Below are 20,317 nucleotides of genomic sequence, written 5' to 3' on the forward strand. Positions count from 1 at the left end.
TTTGGAACAAAAAGGCTATATTATAATTGTTTACATAACATAATTACACGCCGGGACGCAGGTACACCTAAGTACAAGATTATTAAACACTGTAACGATCTAGACATTTTGTCCTATTTATGTGCGGGACCTGAGTACTTTTTTTCTGTAACCCAATATGGTAAATTATTTTGCAAAAAGTGTTACATATTATGTACTGAAATCATAGGATCAATCTTATAATTCTTTGATTTTTCATTTTCTCTCTCTTTATATCACCGATTGACCCGCTGCCGCTGATTACTCTTCCAATTGTAATCAACCAGCTTGTTCAAAGCCTTTAAACATTGCCAAATGTTTTTTTTTAAGAATTTTAGGGTGGTGGTTGCCCTTGCATGTGATCTTGATATGGTATATTCTCGTCTTCATATTGTGTATGATTCTGCTGAGTGACTATGAAGACGGGCGACTTCATTTTCCTGGGGACAGGAGACGGCGATGACGAGTAACTCCTTGATTGCGCGGGGCCGCTCTGCATTTTAGCTCGAAACATTATGTTATCTATTTCATGCATCGCTACATCCCGCTGGTGTTCATCTAACTTCCTCAACTTTTTGGCTAGTAACTGGCCATACAAGTCGTATTCATCCATGTCCCGTTTATCACTGGTAGCTTTCTTTAGATACGTGACGGCTTCATCCATTTGTTTTTTAGTGTAGAACATGTCGGAGTCGTAGTTTTGTGTTTTGGTATCGGCTGGGTCGACCTGGGAGACGGATTGTCTGGGTCTGCCGATGGTAGTGCTGCGCTCCGATGTTCCAGAAATCCTTGGCGTGCTGTGATCTGGGATTGCCGGTGGAGTTGTAAAGGCGGTATTCACAAAGAACTGGAACAATAAAAAAGAAAATGACGACGGGACGAATGACGATTGGGACGCAACTTGCGTCGATACCCTAGCCCCTTCACACCTCCAGGGTACAACAAAAAAAATGGCCGAGAGCAGGAAAATATTATCAGGGTCTCGGTTCAGCATACAATTTCGTTGCTGTCGGTTTTGACACCCTGGGTCATTGGGGTCCCGGCACACACAAATTAATAAAAGAAGTGCAAAACCGCCTGTGGCCTATCCCACAAAACTTACAATTACAATTCTACAATTGTATAGTTACAAGTTTGTAATAATACAAGTGGCATATTTGTAGGGGAAAATTCTTACAAATATGTAAATTGTAGCGACAATTCTACAATTTATTGTATCACAAAACTTTACATATTACAAATATTTTTCCGGAAAAATTTACAAATATTTAGTTGACAATTGTAGGTTTAAGATTTGTGTTATAGTATTGTAATAATAAGTAAACATATATGTAGAATTGTAGCTACAAGTTTACATTTCACTAAACGTGTGTCAAGAGGCTGTAATTGCAACACAAATTATTGATTCAACGAGAATACTTGGATACTTTGTTTTACGAAATGTCTAGTTCTGGTGGCAGTGATAGTGAAGAAGAATTAATTATATATATATATCCTAGGACATATAAAGAACGTATAAATTTAACTTTGACCATAACGTATTTTACATTTAATCAGAGGTTCAGAGTGAGTAAATCTAAATTGTTATGATTATTATTGTACGCCTTTTCCAATTTTGCCGCATAGTGTCCCTTAGGTATTTCCAATCTTTCTCCATTATTCCTAAATTATTAAATTTTTACGTTATCACCTTCCATTTGTCTATTTTCACAGTGCGCGTTAATGTATCACTAAATTGACCAAAAATAATGTCTTTGTTTTCATTTATGACGTCTAAAATGGTTAGTTTAGCTTGCAAGCCCATTGTAATGTCAGTTGGTATGTATGTAGATACGTAGGTAATGCTCGTAGATATATCACTATATTATAATTAATGTAATTCTTGCGTATTGCATATAATGTGAAACTAGCTTCAACATTGAAGAAGCTAAATAAATTGTTACATATTTTTTATTACGTTTACAATTGTTCGCTTGTATATTTACAAACCAACAATCCTACAATTATGTAGCTGTCGTGACATCTCCGTTGCAACAGATTATGTGCCACGTCGGTTTCAAAGTTCAGTTACGTACTTGTTTACACGGTTACAACAATTAAAAAAGTCGATAACAGCGAGGAACCAGCCGGACCCGTAGCTACTTGAAACCTTGAAGCTTGTTTATTCCTCCATTTCAGCGAGACAGTAATGACTTTTTATGTCTGCACGTAAGTTTCTTAGCTTTATGCTTATAATTATTATTATGCTGTGTTGAATGGCTGGGCATTTATTTACCACCATCCTTGTGACAAGAAGGTGGCGCTTAATACTTTACGCGCAGCACAATGCGTAACGAGTAAGGATTCACACCCGGTATAACCACTAGCGTGAGTGTAGTTTTTTCGCTTATCGCTCAGTGCAAACGACATAATGACCTTCAAGAAACTACCCAATTAATTTTGCAAAAGCCGACAAAACACCCACAATATTGTGAATATTCATGGACGGCGGTTACTGTATACCAACCATCACACAACTTGCTTGTTTCTTGTATTGTATTGTAAAACTCTTTATTGTATATAAAACACATGAAATTAACAGATAACAAGATAATAAGATGTACAAAGGCGAACTTATCCCATAAAGGGCATAAAGGGATCTCTTCCAGTTAACCTTTGATCTTTGGTTCGGTATGTTCATATTATACATTATAAGTAGTACCCATATAGAAAAATCTATTCTATACCTACCTAAGCCTACGAATATAGTAAAGATATTAAATTTGTGGTATATAGATAGGAGTAATGATCTGCAACTAGTCAACGTAGGTATTAATTATATTTCCAAAAAATGTTCACTGATGGAAACCGACTCTATATCAAATTAGTTAACACTACTTTTCATCCCGGTGAACTGCAAAGTTGCCATATGGGACGCAGCAGACGAAAATATAGACAACAGTTAAATAACAGTAAATAAAATACCTAAGTAAAGAACGTGCATAATGTGCTTAATGCATAACGAAAACAAAGTAGGTAGGTACCAATTGTCTACTTGAGTAAGTAAATACCTGTAACAATGGAATATTATTTTTGCACTTTGATAGGTAGGTACTTAGTCATCAATTACTTTATGCTGCATAGAAAGGGAATCAATTATTGACTTGAATTATTTCATTTCCATGTTATACGGCTTATACGGTATCTTTTTTGAAATATCAGTGGATCAAATTAAAGAACTATTACCAAGCTATAGTACATTGTGTCTTAAGGGCGGTAAACAAGGAATTACGAACGAGAGTCTATTAGAAGCCCGAAGTCGAAGACTAAGTAAGGGCTTTAATGAGTTGATGTTCGTAATTCTAGTACCGCCGCAACATACAATGTTTTTCATCACATTTGCGAGTAAAATTGTGTATTTGTATTGACTAAGCTCTTGGCAGCATTATGCTGTCAGCGGCCGTTTCACTTTTGCAGGGAAACACAAAATCGTGTATTTTTATTTTTGTAGTTCTTTTTTGTTTTATTTGTGTTTGCTGTTTATTGCTTTTTTATTGCTTTTTTTTTGTTGTGTTTGTGTGTCCATGTGAATAAATGTCTTCTTTCTTTCTTTAGATTAAACTGAGAACAGATGTACAAAGACAACTTATTTCATAAAGGGATCTCTTCCAGTTAACCTTATTCACGTAACAATTTCCCTGCCAAAAAGATTTGTCAAAATGTTTGCCTCACAGCCCGAGCGAGGTGAGCCAGCTTACGGCCAACATGGCCAAATTAACCAATGACATATATTTGGCACCAATTTTGGCCCAATGTGGTGCCAAAATTTAACGAAACATTGTGTTTAAAAGTATGTTTTTACACAAAGTATAACAACACGATGATTATTGATTTGATTACATAATATCTTACCTCATGTTCAATCTGAGTACTATCGCATTCGTATTTCCCGCCGAGAAAACTTTCCATTAATGGATATGCGAACCATGTCGTGTGATAAGAGTCCTGAGACTTCTTCTTTTTGTTCCAATGCATTCTGAAGGATGTCATGAGTGATTCTTTCTTCTTTTTGAGGTCAGTGACCGAACAATTTATACTTAAACTTGTCTGTATTCGCAGCCACGCATCAGAAACTTCGCTTCTATTTCTGTGTTGTGGGTGTTTTGGATCCCAAAGAAGTTGTTCTCTTCTATAGAGGTCCAAGAATTCTAAAACAATATCGTTTGTCCACGACATAATTGAATTAATCTTGAAAATAATTTAACCGAATACGTCCAAGCGGGTTTCCGCAAAGAGAACGACTGAGATCGCAGCCAATCACACATACGCGCGTATCCAATGTTTGTTTATGTTGGCCTCGTTCCACAAATTATGCGATCGATGTTGGCAGCTGGCGCCTGGCCTGGCATGGCAGCCAACCAATCCAATAATAAATATTCGTTCGTCGTCGTCGCGCGTGATAAAACTCTCTGAATATTTGTTGTTGATTGATGTCAAATGTTGGGGATTGTTGGTAAAATTCCAATTGGATTGAGAAAAACTTATTGCACTGGACAAGCAAACTACCAAACTACCTGTCTATAACAAAAACAACTGCACAGAAGTTTTTTTGTTTGTGTTGTGTAACTTCGCAACGGATATTTTTAGCCACTTGCTAGTAACGGGATCGGGATAGTCATAATCAGTCTGCAAACTTACCTAAACTAAACCGATAGTTTGGTATAATTTCAATCCCATTACGTGTTTTGTTCTGACCGACTACGTGGTTGATCGCACACAGTCATCGGTCGCGAACAAAGTCCATCGCGCCTATCGTCCAATAGGGATTTCGTTTGGGCTATATACTGCCGGCTGCAGCAAAACGCGTCATTCATTCGCTGTGAAGTGCTAAGAGTAAACTGTTGTGTTGCAAGTATTTTTTTTATAAATTATTCCAGTCAATTCCAGTGATATTTCCGTGGAAATAACCTGTCTTTGCTACGTTGTTCTTTTGATCTAATTGAGTGTATTATAATTTAAGAGGATCTAAAACTTTGAGGTACGTATTTCGGACTTATTTTGCAAGAATGTTTGTACCTATCAATTTAGATTGTGAAACTAATTCAATGTGACCCCTGCATCCTTTCTATTCGTGTTTACGCATGCATGGTGATCTAATACGCTCTATTACGTTAAAGTACATATACCTAGTTAAATTAACGGCATAGAAAATAAAACCTACCTCCACAGAAGTAAGCTGACCCTATTTATGTACCTAATACGTTATTTTTATTTTTGTCGCCTTATTTGACTGCTCAGTGATGGACATGTAAATAATTATATATATAATTATATTTTGTCCACTTATTATAGATGTAGATATGCACCATAGACCTTATTTACTTCCTCTGAGATATGCACATAAGTGCGGATGACCATTAGAAAGAAATACTCTATTATAACAATTTATTTTCCCTTCATAGTGAAAGCTTTTGGCTGCAAATCTTGGTTGGGACTAGTTAAGTTTCAGCTAATTATGTAGCAGGCAAATTAAAAACTACCTACTTAATTTATACTAAATGAATTGAGCTCCCATGATGGCATATACTTTTTTAAGAAAGCAGTAACAGCTAACTTAAGTATACCTGAGATAATATGAAGAAGGTAAATACATGTTTTTAACCCACACCACAGTGTTGCGTTATTTAACTTTGTGATTTGTCAATTTTTGTTACTAGTTTCAATCATGTTTTAATACAGGGTACTTAAACAAAATGACCCAAAAAAGTTCTTCTGATGGGTTAATAATGTTTCTTTTTGTGTTAGATGGCAACAGAAGTGAGTGCAGCACCAATGGCGTTGCCCCAGTTGCAGAGTGTTCAGAAGGCAATGGCTATCCCCACCGTAGGGGCGGCAGTTGGCCAGTTTGGAGCCCTATACACTAGAGTTAAGGGTAAGAATCAGCTCCTAATTTATAAAGCTACAGACATAGAAGAGATTGGAAGAGTTTCTGATGGTAGCATCCTTCATGAGATGTATGATATCACAAACTTGTTCACCATTGAATAATTGTGGTCCAGTGGTGGTGTAGCGGTATAGCACGTGGCATGGAATGCCAAGGACCTGGGTTCAATTCCTAGCGCTGGTCTATTTTTCTGGTTTTTCTGTGCATCTATGTTTCAGTTTGTATTTTCGATATGAGTTTTACGGGATGACCGTAAAAGTAACAACATTTGGAGTAGAAATAAAAAATACAAAAAGACTCCAAAAACCAATCTTATCTATTGAAACTAATGGTTGCTGATTTTTTTTTGCTTGGTAAAAGCAAATGTCCATTCCATAATGGAATTTCTATTCATTATAGTTACTCTTGTTCATTTCCTCTTTTGTTTTGTTCTAATAGACTGAGACGGGATCACATTTATCCATCAAATAAAACTAATCAATGGGTGGTGAAACAGCCTCTTAGTATATTTGTTTAGTTTAGTTTAGGGCTAGGTCAATTGGTTGTAAATGGTCCCATGATAATGATGATGATGATGTTGCTATTTTATTTATCCATTTGCCCTTCCTCTAGATGCACACAGCCTGCTAGAGTGGGCACTGTCCACAGCCGAGGCCGGAGTCACCTTGGCAGCTCACACCGCAGCCCCGTTCGTGTCCGCGCCCCTGGCGGCTGGGGACGCTCGCCTGGCCTCCTGCATCGACGCTCTGGAGCGCCGTGTGCCCTTGGTCAACGAGCAGCCTGACGTTATCGTTGAAACCACCAAAAAGGCTGTGCTGTCGAAAATATCTCCACATGTTAATAAGGTTGGTGTTGAAGTAGCTTGTACACTTTAGACCATTAGTTCCGAACCTGGGCGTAATTACCTATAATGGGGTGAAACTGTGGTGTGTTGGGTAACAAACAATATGCCATCAGACAAAGTGAGTACAAAAGCGATGGTGCTTTTGTTTTTACATGCTAGAAAAGAAAGAAAGAAAGAAAGAAGACATTTATTCACTAACAGAGAAGACACATATATACAACAAAATTGGCACAATTACACACAAATAAACCAGAAAAAAATACTAGCTGACAACTATTTACAATTCTCAAGGATAACCGTAAAAGGTTAGGAACCACTGCCTTTGACGTAAAAACATCTTTAAAAGCGCGCTTTCGAAATGCGCGTTTTAGGAATCAAGACTTTCCAATTAGCTGTAAACTACAAAAAGATTGATACGGCCAAAGTTACAAAAATATGTATACCCACCTTTTTTGTCTTAACACTAAGGCACTAAGGTCGTGTACACGAATTTTTGTAACTTTGACCTTATTGATATCATTGTAGTTGACTGTACACGCGTAATCGAAGCGCGTTGTTCAGGTCTAAAGCGTACTTTCATATCCTCTGTGAGGATATTGTGGCTTGAAGCTGGATGTGACGCTGTCTGTACCTACTAGCCGGACATTTATATTATAGATCGCTTTATGTTTACCACATGAGTCGACGTTCATACAACCGATATCATTCGACTGTTGCGCGGCATTGATCGTCTAGTCCCATGGCCGCAGATAATAAGCAACGTCCGGCTTCCGAACTGTTACAGTTAAGAATAGAACCTGTTATTGCTAGATAGATAGATAGATAGATAGATATAATCTTTATTCTTCAAAACAAAGACATGGCTTAGTAGCTAAAGAGTAATAAAACTAACAATTAAATAAAAACATAAATTAAATAACAATTAAACAGATCAGACACATAAATGAGAAGCCATGTGATGCACTGAAGAACAGGCGCTGGCTCAGCATAGTGCTGCGGTAAGCCGCAGCGCTGGTATTCTGCCAGTACCCATACCGAGTAAGGACGCCGACCAACGTGATAAACTCAGCCCAATCTCGTCATCAAATGAGTTTTATCATTCAGTGGGATCGTAAAGTAGCAAAATTTATTTAAGTATACTGCTACTAAATTAATAAGACTTAATATTCATTATTGAAGCTGCTGGCCGCGTTTTATCTGCAAATTTGTTTAGCAATCTTGTTCAGCCGCCAAAAGTCGCCATTGTAAACATCAAAGTCTAGATTTTCTGTCTAAGTAGATTTAAAAAAATATTTGAACACAATTGGTTTTTTTAACGTCTAACCTGCTTAAACAGCTCCGGTGTTTCTAATGGGGACTTAAACAATACAATTTTACAACGCAGATATGTTATACCGAAAAATATATTTTTATACAAACTTTGTTGGGTGAGGGCACCATGGACAGTAAGTAATATGTCCAGTAAAACACTTATAGTACTTGAATTACACTTTATTCAGCTAGGGAGCTGTGCTTGCATGCATACATGGGAATGTGTGTGTCTACCCTACATCAATCACTTTTTATTATAAAAAGCAAGAGAGTTCTACCCACTTAATTATAATGTACATGACAGACAGGAACCAATAATGGAATATTAGTAACAAGTACTAGGGTACTAACCGTTAGTTAAATAATAATAAATGACAATTATTTCGTGTTATTTTCGACTTTTTTCGTTAAAACCAAAGCTTGCCAGTAGTGTTTTTTTCGCATCTTCAATACCATCTTGTTTATCAGGAACTAGTGCCGGCAAAGCACTTGCAGGAAAGGAACCTTCAGTAGGAAAAGGAAAGTAATGCTAACAAACCAATAGTTTACCTCTAAACTGAATTAATTTATGCAGCAACTGTATTAGTATTAACAAAACAAATGATAACGCTTTATTAAACTCTAAACCGGATCGGCAACAGCCTTTACGATAATGCTTTATCAATAATATAATATAGGAGTTATCGATATCCGTAATCCAAGGTATAACGTATGCACATATGCTAGGGTTGTTATGTTACTTATGGCTACTTGCTGGAAACACATAAATCTCGAGTTTGCGTTAAGCTCAGTTTAGTGGTGTCAAAATGTATGGAACTGTCAAGCTTAAGCCAGGTTTAACGATTAAATCTAGATTTATTTTTTCCTGCAAGACGGCCTTAGTGCCTTAGTGGTATATTAATAAAAAAATTGCCAAGTGCGAGGCGGAATCTCGCACCGACGGTTCACTCCGTGCAAAATGGATGTCATGTGTATCAAAATACACTATAAACGGCCGTATCTACGAAAATCCGGTGTTAGCAGACCCTGCTTCTAAGCAAAATGTACGCAGGGTGAGTTTGATTTAAGGTTTTGATAACTCGTAATTGTAATTTCAATTTATTATTTGTTGTAGCAGCAGTAGAAATGCATTATGTCTCAATCTATATATTCAGTTACATGTACAGCTCTGTGACGGACAGACTGTGACATTAATATGGTTTTGTTTGCCACCCTTCTGACCCCTGAAAAAGTAGCCGCCAAAACGGATTTTACTGATAATTTTTGAATCTTAACATTATAAGCTGATTAGATGATTTACCGGTTTGGCGTAAGTACACAGAAAACCATGACGTCGCTTGTCTGTACTACATTTATGGAAAGTTTTGAATTACGCATGCTTGTTTAAATATTGTAGTTTCTTTGTGCGATTGAATACGGAAATTCACTGAAAAACTAAAATCACAATCACAAGTTGTGGCGGCAATGGGCGGGCTATATCGCTCGAAGAACATATAATCGTTGGGGGAGATAAGTCCTCAAGTAGCTTCCACGAACCGGAAGGCAGGCCTTTGCAGGTCTCCCACTGGATGGGATGACGACATCGCGATAGTTGTGGGCAACCGGTGGATGGGGCGGGTTTTCGTTAATTGTGATGTCACAAAAGGGAGGTCTTTGTTCAACAGTGGACGTCGTCCGGCTGATAATGATGATGTTTAAATATAAATAAGTAAAATTCCATGTCCAACGATCATGTCCCAAATACATGAGGTTTTTTTTTTACCTACATTCTATTGGACGTTGAACCTCGCGAGATGATTAATAGTTAAGAAATCCCGTGTTGTAACAGCAAGTATGTACCTACACTTTGGACTTTGTAATAACATTGCATCATCAGATCATTACCTACTAGGGAGGCGATTCTTAACATCGCATCTTTGAAAATACCAAAAGTTGTAAAATTCCATTTACTGCTACAGAATTATAGTCAAACTAGCTTTTCCTTGCCCAAGGCTTTGGACGCGTAAACCATTAAAATCGACAGTTGATTGAAATTCCGAGATTTCATTAAATTACCGTGGGAATTATATACCACGGGACACTTCTAGACCCAAAGTAAGCATAGCTATTTATTTAATGAAATATATAACTCACGCCAGCAGTAGCCGTCGAAAGGCTACGAATTAGCCCGAAACATGTCGAGCTAAATTCGATTTAAGACGCGAGTTATCCGGGTTCATTTCATTAAATATGAGTGAGTACGATAGTTCTATGTTCAAAGGGTAAACATAAGTACTTAAATATTACACATACACTTAAATACATACTAAACAACCACAATTCGAAAAAAAAAAACATATTTTTCATACAAATTTCTACCCCGACCGGGGATGGAACTTGAACCCGGTACTTCAAACTTCGTAAGGTTCTGTAACCACTGGGCCATTCGGTCGTCAAAGAACATTCCCAAAATGGGCTATATTTGCGCCGTATCCGAACAGCCATGCAATACCAGGATAAAAAGTAGCCTGTGTGTTAATCTATTCTTGAAATCCGGCTTTCTGCGTACAAAATTTCACTAATATCTGTCAAGCCGTTTTAGTGTGAAAGAATAACAAACGCATTCAAAAACCGTATTTATAATATTAGTAGAATTAAACTTGAATATATTTTGTAAATATTTATATACACGTTTGCCATTACCATACGCCAGAGGTCAGCGAGCATATATTTGAATAATAAGTTAGAATAAATACGTAGGTATTTACCTACCTTCCCTGAAACGCGCATCCCAGTGTTGCTGTTTAAACTTTTCATAAATCGCATTTTTTTTTAAGTCTCACCTGTTTCGGGGAAATTACTCCAAACATGGCTAAATGCGTGGAAAACTAACATCATATTAGTCTATAAACGTTACACTGCAGGGTACAGGCCCAGGCTGCAGGGTAAAGGTTGCCTGGAAGAGATCGCTCTTAAGCGATAAGGCCGCCTATTGCTCACCTTGTAATTTCTCTGTGTATCTGTTTTCTGTATCGCTTACTATGTCTGGTGTACAATAAAGAGTCTTTGTATTGTATTGTACAGGCCGTAGTTCCCATGCAGGCCCGATGGGGATTGAGAACTTCACACACTGTTAAACGACTTGGATTATTCGCAGTTCCTTTGGCAGTACAAAAAAGGAAACTTATAGTATGGAAAGGAGCCCGGGTTCGAACCCGCGACGCTGCTTTAGAGGCGTCAGACCATTAGGCCACAAAAGTAGTTAAATTAAACGCTTGAAAAAGTCGCCAACATATACAGATAGTGCCACGAGAGTAGAAGTGAATGATTACACACACAGCTACAAAAAGAACTGATTGCACAAAAGGATAATGAATGAAATGTCAAAATCCTGCTGTCATTACACGACAAGTTGTAGTTGTGTGTGTAATCATTCACTTCAACTCTCGTGACACTACCTATATATCATGAAAGTCACTAAGTCGGCAATACTGGTCACACTGTTTCGCGTCAGCGTTAACAACACTTTATTAATACCTAATAACAAAAGCTTGCAAAAACAGTTGACAACAGCTGAATAAACAAGTTTTAAGTAAGTACTTGCGTATCATTTTTATCGCCAGACGTCATTGGAACACAATGACTTTCTAAATGATGTCATGGCTCTGTAGCAGCACGGCAGCAGTGATGTGTAAACAAATAGTACTCTTAGGCATGACGGTACAATTTGGAACCAGTTTTATTTACTAACAATCGAAAATATGTGAACACGGACATAATTATTAAAATACATGCACAAGTCATTCCAGTATTAGCAGCCGAGATATGCCCGACATGTTTCTAATGTCTATGGTTCGTGGTTCAGTTCACGCTCGGCTTTCCGTTTGAGCTCGCCTTGAAAAGGAACCACGGATTGGTTCGAAACGTGTCGGGCATATCTCGGCATAAGAATGTAGTGAAAAAATACACTAGTTTTTTAGCAATCATTTGCACGCACATACATATGTTCGTTTGCGGCATCCGACTCAGATAGTAGAGAGGCTACTACGAAATTCGAAAATCGAAGTTCGTATCGTACCGTCCTGCAGACGTTAATATTATTTAATATGAGAGTTAGAGGGATGATACGATACGAACTTCGATTTTCAGGACTTTAACTTTGCAGAACTCTCTTAACTTTGTTGAAGTTAACTTAGCAGAACTTCTTCACTTTGCAGAACATTATTAACTGTGTTAAAGTTAACTTGGCAGAACTTTACTGAAGTCAACTTTGCTAAAGTCAGCCTATTCCCTCCAGGTGATCGGAGCTCGCGTGGCCGCGGAGCAGCGCGTGAAGTCCCTCAAGGAGCTGTCGTGGACCAAAGCGAACAGCCTGCTCAACACCGCGTACGGCCAGAAAGCGCTCATCGGCGTCGACAGTGGCGCCACCTACGCCATGCAGCTGCTGGATCACTACCTCCCCCCAGTAGGGCCGCAGGACCAACCTACCGGTATGTTGCTAGCGTTCATAAACAACTCAAGCTCGATGGAGTCAGGCTTTATACTACGAAGCGCAAGATTCGGACTTCGTATCTTGCCCTCCCGCTGACGCTTATATTATTTATACGAGAGTGAGAGGGACGGCACGGTACAAACGTCGATTTTCGAATTTCGTAGTAGCCCCCTTGCTCGGATTCTTCTCTTGACAGTGTTAAGCCCAATTCACACCGCGAGCGGAGCGGACTCCTCCAGACTCAGTTAAAGATCTCTTCTATACATTACACCGTATCCATACTATGGCCGTAATAGCAACGTGTCAGGCAAAAATATATTCTTTGTATCGAAATAGTACATTGTGTCTTAAGGGCGGTAAATAAGGAATTACGAACGAGAGTCTATTAGAAGCCCGAAGTCGAAGACTGAGGGCTTTAATGAGTCGATGTTCGTAATTCTAGTACCACCCGTGCGACATACAATGTTTTTCATCACATTTGCGAGTAAAATTTTATATTTCTAAAAGAAAAAATATAATTGTTCCAAATATTGGCGATACCTTAGGCTGCGCTCTTGGCAGCGTCGTCCTCCCCCTCCCTCAGCATGTGCCTGAGCCGCGTGTGCATGTGGTCCTGCAGCAGCGCGCGCATGGCGCATAACATCAGTACGGGCACTGACTCATTTACCGACCTTGGGCTTCATGACAAGAAAATTAGTACGGGCAATGACTCATTTACCGACCACGGGTTTCATGACAAGCACATTAAGGTCGAGGGTTTTATTTGGGGGGTTGCAACCAAGGTAGCCTGCATGTTTCGACACTGTTTACGAGCAAGTGTGATGAAAAGTATTAGACTACGCTCTAGCACGTTTCCTAACCAACCGTCGCCGTCTCGTGTCATGTAGGCGCTTGACATTCCGTGTCTGACACGTTCCTATTACAATCATGGCATGATACAGTGTAGTATAGTGGGTACAGACCTACGTACAACGATCGGCTGCATAAATATCTGACTATATACGACGAAATATACGACTCTATTTCTAGGGCCGGAAGGACGTGTCAGATATTTTTGCACGCTCCGCTGTGGCAGATATTAATGCTGGTGACTGAACTTACACCGAACCTCTATGAAGTTTGTTGATGTATGTTGAACTAATTCATTAATGAGCCCGCTCCATTCGCGGTGGAAACCATGCTTAATATTAACTATTGAGGTACTCGTAACTCAAGTCGCTTAGGACAACCACCCTTTGCTCCGATTGCTTGCGTAGTTTATCAATTCGGGCGCATGTAAACAAATTTCTTTCTGTATCATAGGACCATGAACTCTCGAAATTATTTATGTCTTTTAATTATTTGAGCTTCATTTTACGAGAATATTCGTCGTTATCAGCAAGCGCCGCCGACATTATTATCTGATAAGAGTTGTTTTCAGCGTTTACTGGCACAGTTGCTGGCAATAATAAGTAATATTGTATTGAAAAAGTAATCATTTCACCTAATAATGGTCCACCGCATAGTGTTTTTATTTGGAGAAGGGTAGTTAGAAAAATCCCTTACGGACACTACTGACAGACAATGGAGGGCTCTAGCAGTGCAGTGCACTTACACCGGCTTAAACTCAATGGCTAATCTCAACCATAACCTAACTAACCAATAAAAGTTGAATAAATTAAATTGTCATTTCAAAGCTAAAGATAGAAATCGGCGCTTTGATATCTTTAGCTAAGAACCATCGCAAGGAAACTCGTTTTTACGTAAAATAAACGCATCGAAATCAGTACATCCGTTTAAGAGCTACGATGCCACAGACAGACAGACAGACGTTGGCGTCAAACTTATAACATCCCTTTTTTAACTCCCGACGCAAAAAGAGGGGTGTTATAAGTTTGACCGCTATGTGTCTGTGTGTGTGTTTTTGTCTCGTAGCTCTTAAACGGGTGAACCGATTTGAATGCGTTTTTTTTTGAAAGCAGGTTTTCTAGCGATGGTTTTTAGACATGTTTCGACAAAATCGGTTTAACCGTTTTTGAGATATTGAACTTTGAAGTGAAAATGTCGGGGGTTTTTCAACTTTTTGTTGATTAGGTTATTGCGTCTGTGGTTAAAAATTGCCTTTAAACTTCACCCAGGAGGCAGAGTTCCCCTGGAAAGCTATTACGTCCAAATAACCAGAGGCCTTATTATATCAGTCTTTTTTTCCCAATAAAGGGAAAAAGAAACACGCGGGCTCTTGCCATCGCTTTCACCATCATAAGAAATAATGAATGCGATAGCAAGCGTCCGCGCTTTAGGCAATACGGCCTCTGCGGACGTATTGTCTAACGATCTGACGTTTGCGATCGCATTCCCAATCTCTTTCCACCCTCATTTTACACCGTGACAGAAAGAGACACTGTTAATTGTTGAACGGTATTGTCGCAGGTGAGATAGTGCCGGCCAGCGCCGACCCAGCAATGCACACCGTGCAGACGGTCGGCCGGCTGAGCGCGGTGGCGGCGCGGCGCGTCTGGGCCAACCTCGCCTATAAAGTCAACGAGCTGAGGCAGTCAGGTAAATCACATCATCCTACTGGCACTGGCATTCGGCGAAGTGCAAAATTATACGATACGAACTTTGATTTTCGATTTTGGTAGTAGCCCCCCAGGGAAGCAGCGCTTTGTGCTGTCTACCCTGCTGTGGGCGGTGGCCGCGGTGTTGTGGCACAAACTAACAGCTGCCTACCCTGGAATACGGTATTTGACTACTCCTGAATTTGCCATGTCTTACAATTATTATGAAAATATAGGTATACAGAAAGTGTTTAGCGAAGAGAAAACATAAATCAGTTGAAAATCTATATACCTGTTTCTTTCTCAAACGCTTTTCTCTATGCAGCAAGAATGGTGCTACTAGCGTGTGACGTCACGTGCCATTATGTCTTTCTCTGTCTAATCTTAAATTTCAAACCTAAACTTTGTTATTTGTAAAGGTAGCTTAAAATTTGTTTCTCTATTCGATAACAGGCATTGTGAAGTTTTAATTTATAATACATATAAAAAATAGTCAAATACCGTATTGTCTCAATGCACGCCATACATTATTTCGGGATTAAAAGTAGCGTATATGTTAATCCAGGATATATATTACCTTTACGCCATATTTCATGCAAATTCAGTTTTTGCGTGAAAGAGTAACAAACATCCATCCTTTCCATACAAACTTTTTCGTTTATAATATTAGCATATCGTCCTTGATATTAGTTAGGTAGTAAGATTCTTACGGGTTCGGGGTAAAATTCGAAATTTCAACTAATAGGATTAGAGACATAATTTTTTTTGCTACGTTAAAATCACGATGTAATTTTTGGAAATTCTAATACAAATGCTAATGATTTGCGAGTGCGAAGCGATAGTAGTCTAATATAACTACTACTGCTTCTGAGTCGCGAACTGGATGCGAGCGGGCAGCGGGGCGGGCCGCGCCGCTTCGAGCGTTTCTTATGTTCTTTGCGTACTTACTATGAAGCAGCAGAATTCCAAACCATTGTTTTCTGCCTTAATAAAACTTTGTTCATAGACCGTAAATATTCACCTTTTACAATGAGGGCTATCGTTTTTTGTCTCACTAGATGGCGCACTGTTGCGTGAGGTTTTTAAGTATGGCTTTCAAAGTCTGTTATTATGGGCGTGAAAACAAAGTTTACATTAAAATCATATTTAATACACCTTAAAACCGTACCATAAAAATATCGCGCATGCCACAGTGTTGCATAGTCCCCGTTTTGTTCGGAAAAAAGGGAGGACAAAGGTTTCCGAAAGACAAAACCGTCTCAAAACACAGACATTCATTGCCCCGGAACGCATATTTGCCATAATTAATTTCAGATATTGCAAAATATTCACAAAATTATTCTAATTATAAAAAAACCCGCGTAGCTAACCCAAAAACTATGTGATTTGACATTTCGGAGACCTCACGCTACACTAGCGCCTCTAGTAGCGAATTCATACGCGATAGCCCTCATTCAACAACTTGTTAATCTTCATATTTTTTTTTTGTTACAGGCATTGACTTTGACGTAAGCCGTTACCTGAAAGCCCTGCTCGCGGCGTTGCACTTGGCGACGGTCACAAACCAGCAGCACCAGAAGGAGGCCGCGCGGGCTCCGAGCGCCGAACACCCGGCCGAGCCGAGCGCGCCCGAAGCGCCGCCGGAAACTCACGACACCGCCCCCACCACCGCCAACAAAGTCAAATCCACCCCCGAAGCCAAGTCGGAGAACCATTCGAACTGATACAACTTTCTATAACTTTACATATTTTTAAGTATGCTACAACGTCGGTATACGGGATGTACCGACATTGTTCTGGCGAATAGCATTTAAGTGAAGCACTATTTTATAATTATTTAAATTGCAATAATTATACACCGCCTATAATGCGTTTTTGATAATGATATTTGTAGCTTCTCAACTATTTGGAAATGTATTTACAATAATAAAAAAACATTGTATTTTATAAAGTTATGTATTTTATTGTATAATACTTAAGAATACCTACAGATTTTTGCATTTTAGAATACACGGTCGGCTTAGGCCTAGAGGTAAAACAACGTGGGTCGAGATATGACCGACACTTGATATGGAATGTATAAGACTGATTGCCAAACCTTTCTATGCCTTTGAGACAAGAAGTAAATTTTTATTGCAATTCCAACATTTTAATTTCAAAACGATCAAAAGATCAGGTTCTTGAAAATACAGAAATAAGGAATATGAAAATATCGTAACATTTGTTTTGGCACAAATTTATGCTAGCGCAGTAGAGCGTCTGCCTGCGCGACTAGATCCACTGTCTCCTTGACGTTATGGTGCTCCCGCACAGGCTGTTGTGCTATATAAACTTATTTAAAGCATTCGAAAATACGACGAAACGATTCGAGAAAAGGTAGGCAGTGCCCCGCCTTTTTTTTTGCCTTGGCAACAAAAGAAAAAAGGCGGGGCCTACCTACCTTCTCTCGAACCGCTTCGTCGTATTTTCAAATGTTTTATAACGTTATATAACACTTACAACAGCCTGAGTGGGGGCACCATTAAAGATGAAAGAAAGTATAACAAGTTGCGCAGACATCGTGATTCTTGCTTACAGCCTCAATTGGACTTTGCAAAAAATATAGTGCGAGTTACAGTACATTACGTCTCAGTTATTTATATGCAAATTAAATACATAGCAGCTCTGTATTGTACCTAATAATACTCGTAAGATCTAAAGGGCTGTTTCACCATCCATTGATTACTGTTAACTGACGGTTTAATGTGATGCCGTCTCCGTCTATTCGAACAAAACAAATAGAGACGGGATCACATTTAACCGTCAGTTAACACTAATCAATGGATGGTGAAACAGGCCCTAAATCTTTATTTACTATGCTAACAGCGGCTTGATTTTTAACCATTACCAACGCCAAATCGAAATGTTACTTTAAAACGTATAATATTGCGCTAACATCACTTATAGCGTTGATAAGGTTAAAGGCATAAAACGTACTTTAAATAGAATAACAATAATAATAGCTAAAATACGTTTCACAGGCATAAATAGCTATATGAGTTTCCTTCTAAAAATAGTAATAGAATATTAGACTGCTATTATTCTTTGTAGCTGATAATTTATCTCCATTTAAAATAAATTCAAAATATATAGGTATTGTGGAAAAATAATAATCAATAAAGCTCATTAATAATATTAAACTCAGTTTTATAGCCATTTCATAATGTCTATCTTAATTCAAATTAAGTACAATGCAGCTAAATTATCATTATCACTAAAACTAATAAACTAAGTGCCGTAAATGCAATTTAAGCTCTCGTTATTTTTATTAAAAATATCAGGCATAGCAAGGACTACCTACACTGGGGCAGATGAAAAAAAAATCTTTTTCACTTCTCATGCTCGTAAAGTTCGTGTTTATGCTGGATCTAGGCGGCATAAAATGACTTTTTATGCTCTAGTGCATAAAGTAAAATATTCGTCTAAGACCAAGGTAATCAGGTGTCAACAGCAACAAACAAATAAATTCTATGTTTTTTAATAATTTTTATTTTATTTTAAAATTAAAATCAATCAAATCAATCAAAATAAATCAATGTAACTAAAAACTTATAATTATATAGCAATGCATGAAAAATAAAAGGTACCTAGTAAGTGAACAATTGTTTTCACTGTTGCTATTTAATTTCCTCTCAATCGAAGTGAAAAGCATAGTGTAAAACTCGAGCATTAAACCCATTTTCCCCTCGACGCGTCTATCCATACGCGGCTATATGATCGGAAAAATGGCTCGTTTTATGCTCTTGTTGTACAATCTACTATTTTTGACTTTCGTAAACCATTTTTAAAAATAAATTACTTATGTAAACATCCAGACCAGAGAATCACAATACTTTATCCACGTACCCCATTATCATTATACCAAACAAACAAGAAAAAGTACACAAAAAAGAAAACACTTGTTTGTAGCCTGACTTGTCCTAGCCTGAGACTTATTAAAAACAATGTAAAATCCGTTTAAATTAAAACTAGTTGCGGTAATGCGACAGCGTGCAACGTTATTCAGGACCAAAAATAATAAAAAAAAAACCTTATTTGACACCTTATTGACATTTAATTAAATTTTTGATCATAAATAACTGGCCAAAAAAAAAAAGCTTAAAAAATAAGAAAATAACGATCTACTACGCGGTACCGGGGCGCACTGCTGGTTCTCGCTTAGCCGAGCCCGTGGTCCTCGAAGAAGCCCTGAGGTGTCTCCTCCTGCAACAAGGGTCATCACTGAGCCATGGTCGCTCGTGGCCGTGTTAGACCGAGCCATCGCTTTTCGGCGTAACGAATGGAAAATAGAACATAAGTACAGCGTATAATTTACAAGCGTTGAGATATATGTACAAAAAAACCGGCCAAGAGCGTGTCGGACACGCCCAGGATAGGGTTCCTTCCGTAGCCATTTAGAAAAAATCAAGTAATATTTTTCTAAGGATTTCGTATTGTGTACGTAATCTTCCAAGTTTAGGTATGTTTTGTACCTTAGGCTGCTGTTTACTCTTAAACTACTAATAATTCTCAAGCAATCTTAGCCGCTATAATTTTCCTTGTAAATTTGATATATTTACTATCATTCTGATTTTTTCAAATTATTCCACCGTTTAGATTTTAGAAGGGGGGCGGGGACGCTCGATTTTAATGAAAATTTGCACTTTAAAGTTGAATATTTCGCAAGCAGATCACTGAATAGAAAAATCGTCTTAGCAACCCCCCCAATGGTTTTAAAAGACCTATATACCCCTTACTATAGGGTGTCCAGAAAAAAAAATCAACCCCACTTTACGTCTAAATATTTTTTTATTTTACACTGTTGGTGTGACTGATATGTATATTCATGCCAAATTACAGCTTTCAGACGGACAGATAGACATGGCGAAACTATGAGGGCTCCTAGTTGATTACGGAACCCTAAAAACGGAACTTATCCCTTATCATCGTAATGAACTTTTTTTTAGCAGCACTTTTTTGTATACAATAGTTTGACACGAGAAAGGCGAATCTGCGACAGCTGTCACGTCGTTTCATATAAAGCCGGCCACACACGCTAGTTTATAACCGATGGTTACGTCTGCACAAATTAACATAACCATCGGTTATAACCTAGCGTGTGTGGCCGGCTTAAAAAGAAAGTCTTGATCATGTTCATGCAGTGATACATTGCTTGCTAATTTATTTTATACAAA

General features: G+C 38.3%; 3 protein-coding genes across 6 annotated transcripts in view; 1 reads left to right on the top strand and 2 right to left on the bottom strand.

Moving 5' to 3' along the window:
• LOC141434217 (uncharacterized) lies at positions 1-4,715 on the bottom strand. Its single transcript, XM_074096584.1, has 2 exons — positions 3,910-4,715; positions 1-865 (listed from the first exon to the last, which is right to left on the bottom strand). Exons 1-2 carry the CDS (start codon positions 4,231-4,233, stop codon positions 353-355), a joined length of 837 nt encoding a protein of 278 aa, XP_073952685.1. The 5' UTR covers positions 4,234-4,715; the 3' UTR covers positions 1-352.
• On the top strand, positions 2,152-17,055 carry Lsd-2 (Lipid storage droplet-2). 2 transcript variants are annotated; one of them, XM_074096582.1, is made up of 6 exons: positions 2,152-2,226; positions 5,803-5,929; positions 6,554-6,786; positions 12,373-12,565; positions 14,977-15,105; positions 16,599-17,055. In XM_074096582.1, exons 2-6 carry the CDS (start codon positions 5,803-5,805, stop codon positions 16,826-16,828), a joined length of 912 nt encoding a protein of 303 aa, XP_073952683.1. In that variant the 5' UTR covers positions 2,152-2,226; the 3' UTR covers positions 16,829-17,055. The 2 variants fall into 2 exon arrangements, with proteins under 2 accessions (XP_073952683.1, XP_073952682.1); XM_074096581.1 differs by lacking the exon at positions 2,152-2,226 and adding an exon at positions 4,862-5,035.
• AP-1sigma (AP-1 complex subunit sigma-2) overlaps positions 17,042-20,317 on the bottom strand; it is a 22,778-nt gene continuing 19,502 nt past the window's right edge. For all 3 annotated transcript variants that reach the window (XM_074096586.1, XM_074096588.1, XM_074096590.1), the window contains exon 5: positions 17,042-19,346. In XM_074096586.1, coding sequence (XP_073952687.1) covers positions 19,302-19,346 — 45 coding nt within the window. In that variant the 3' untranslated portion in view covers positions 17,042-19,301. The remainder of the gene's footprint in view (positions 19,347-20,317) is intronic.

Source organism: Choristoneura fumiferana, chromosome 13 (genome assembly GCF_025370935.1).
Source record: "Choristoneura fumiferana chromosome 13, NRCan_CFum_1, whole genome shotgun sequence".
NCBI classification, from domain to species: domain Eukaryota; kingdom Metazoa; phylum Arthropoda; class Insecta; order Lepidoptera; family Tortricidae; genus Choristoneura; species Choristoneura fumiferana.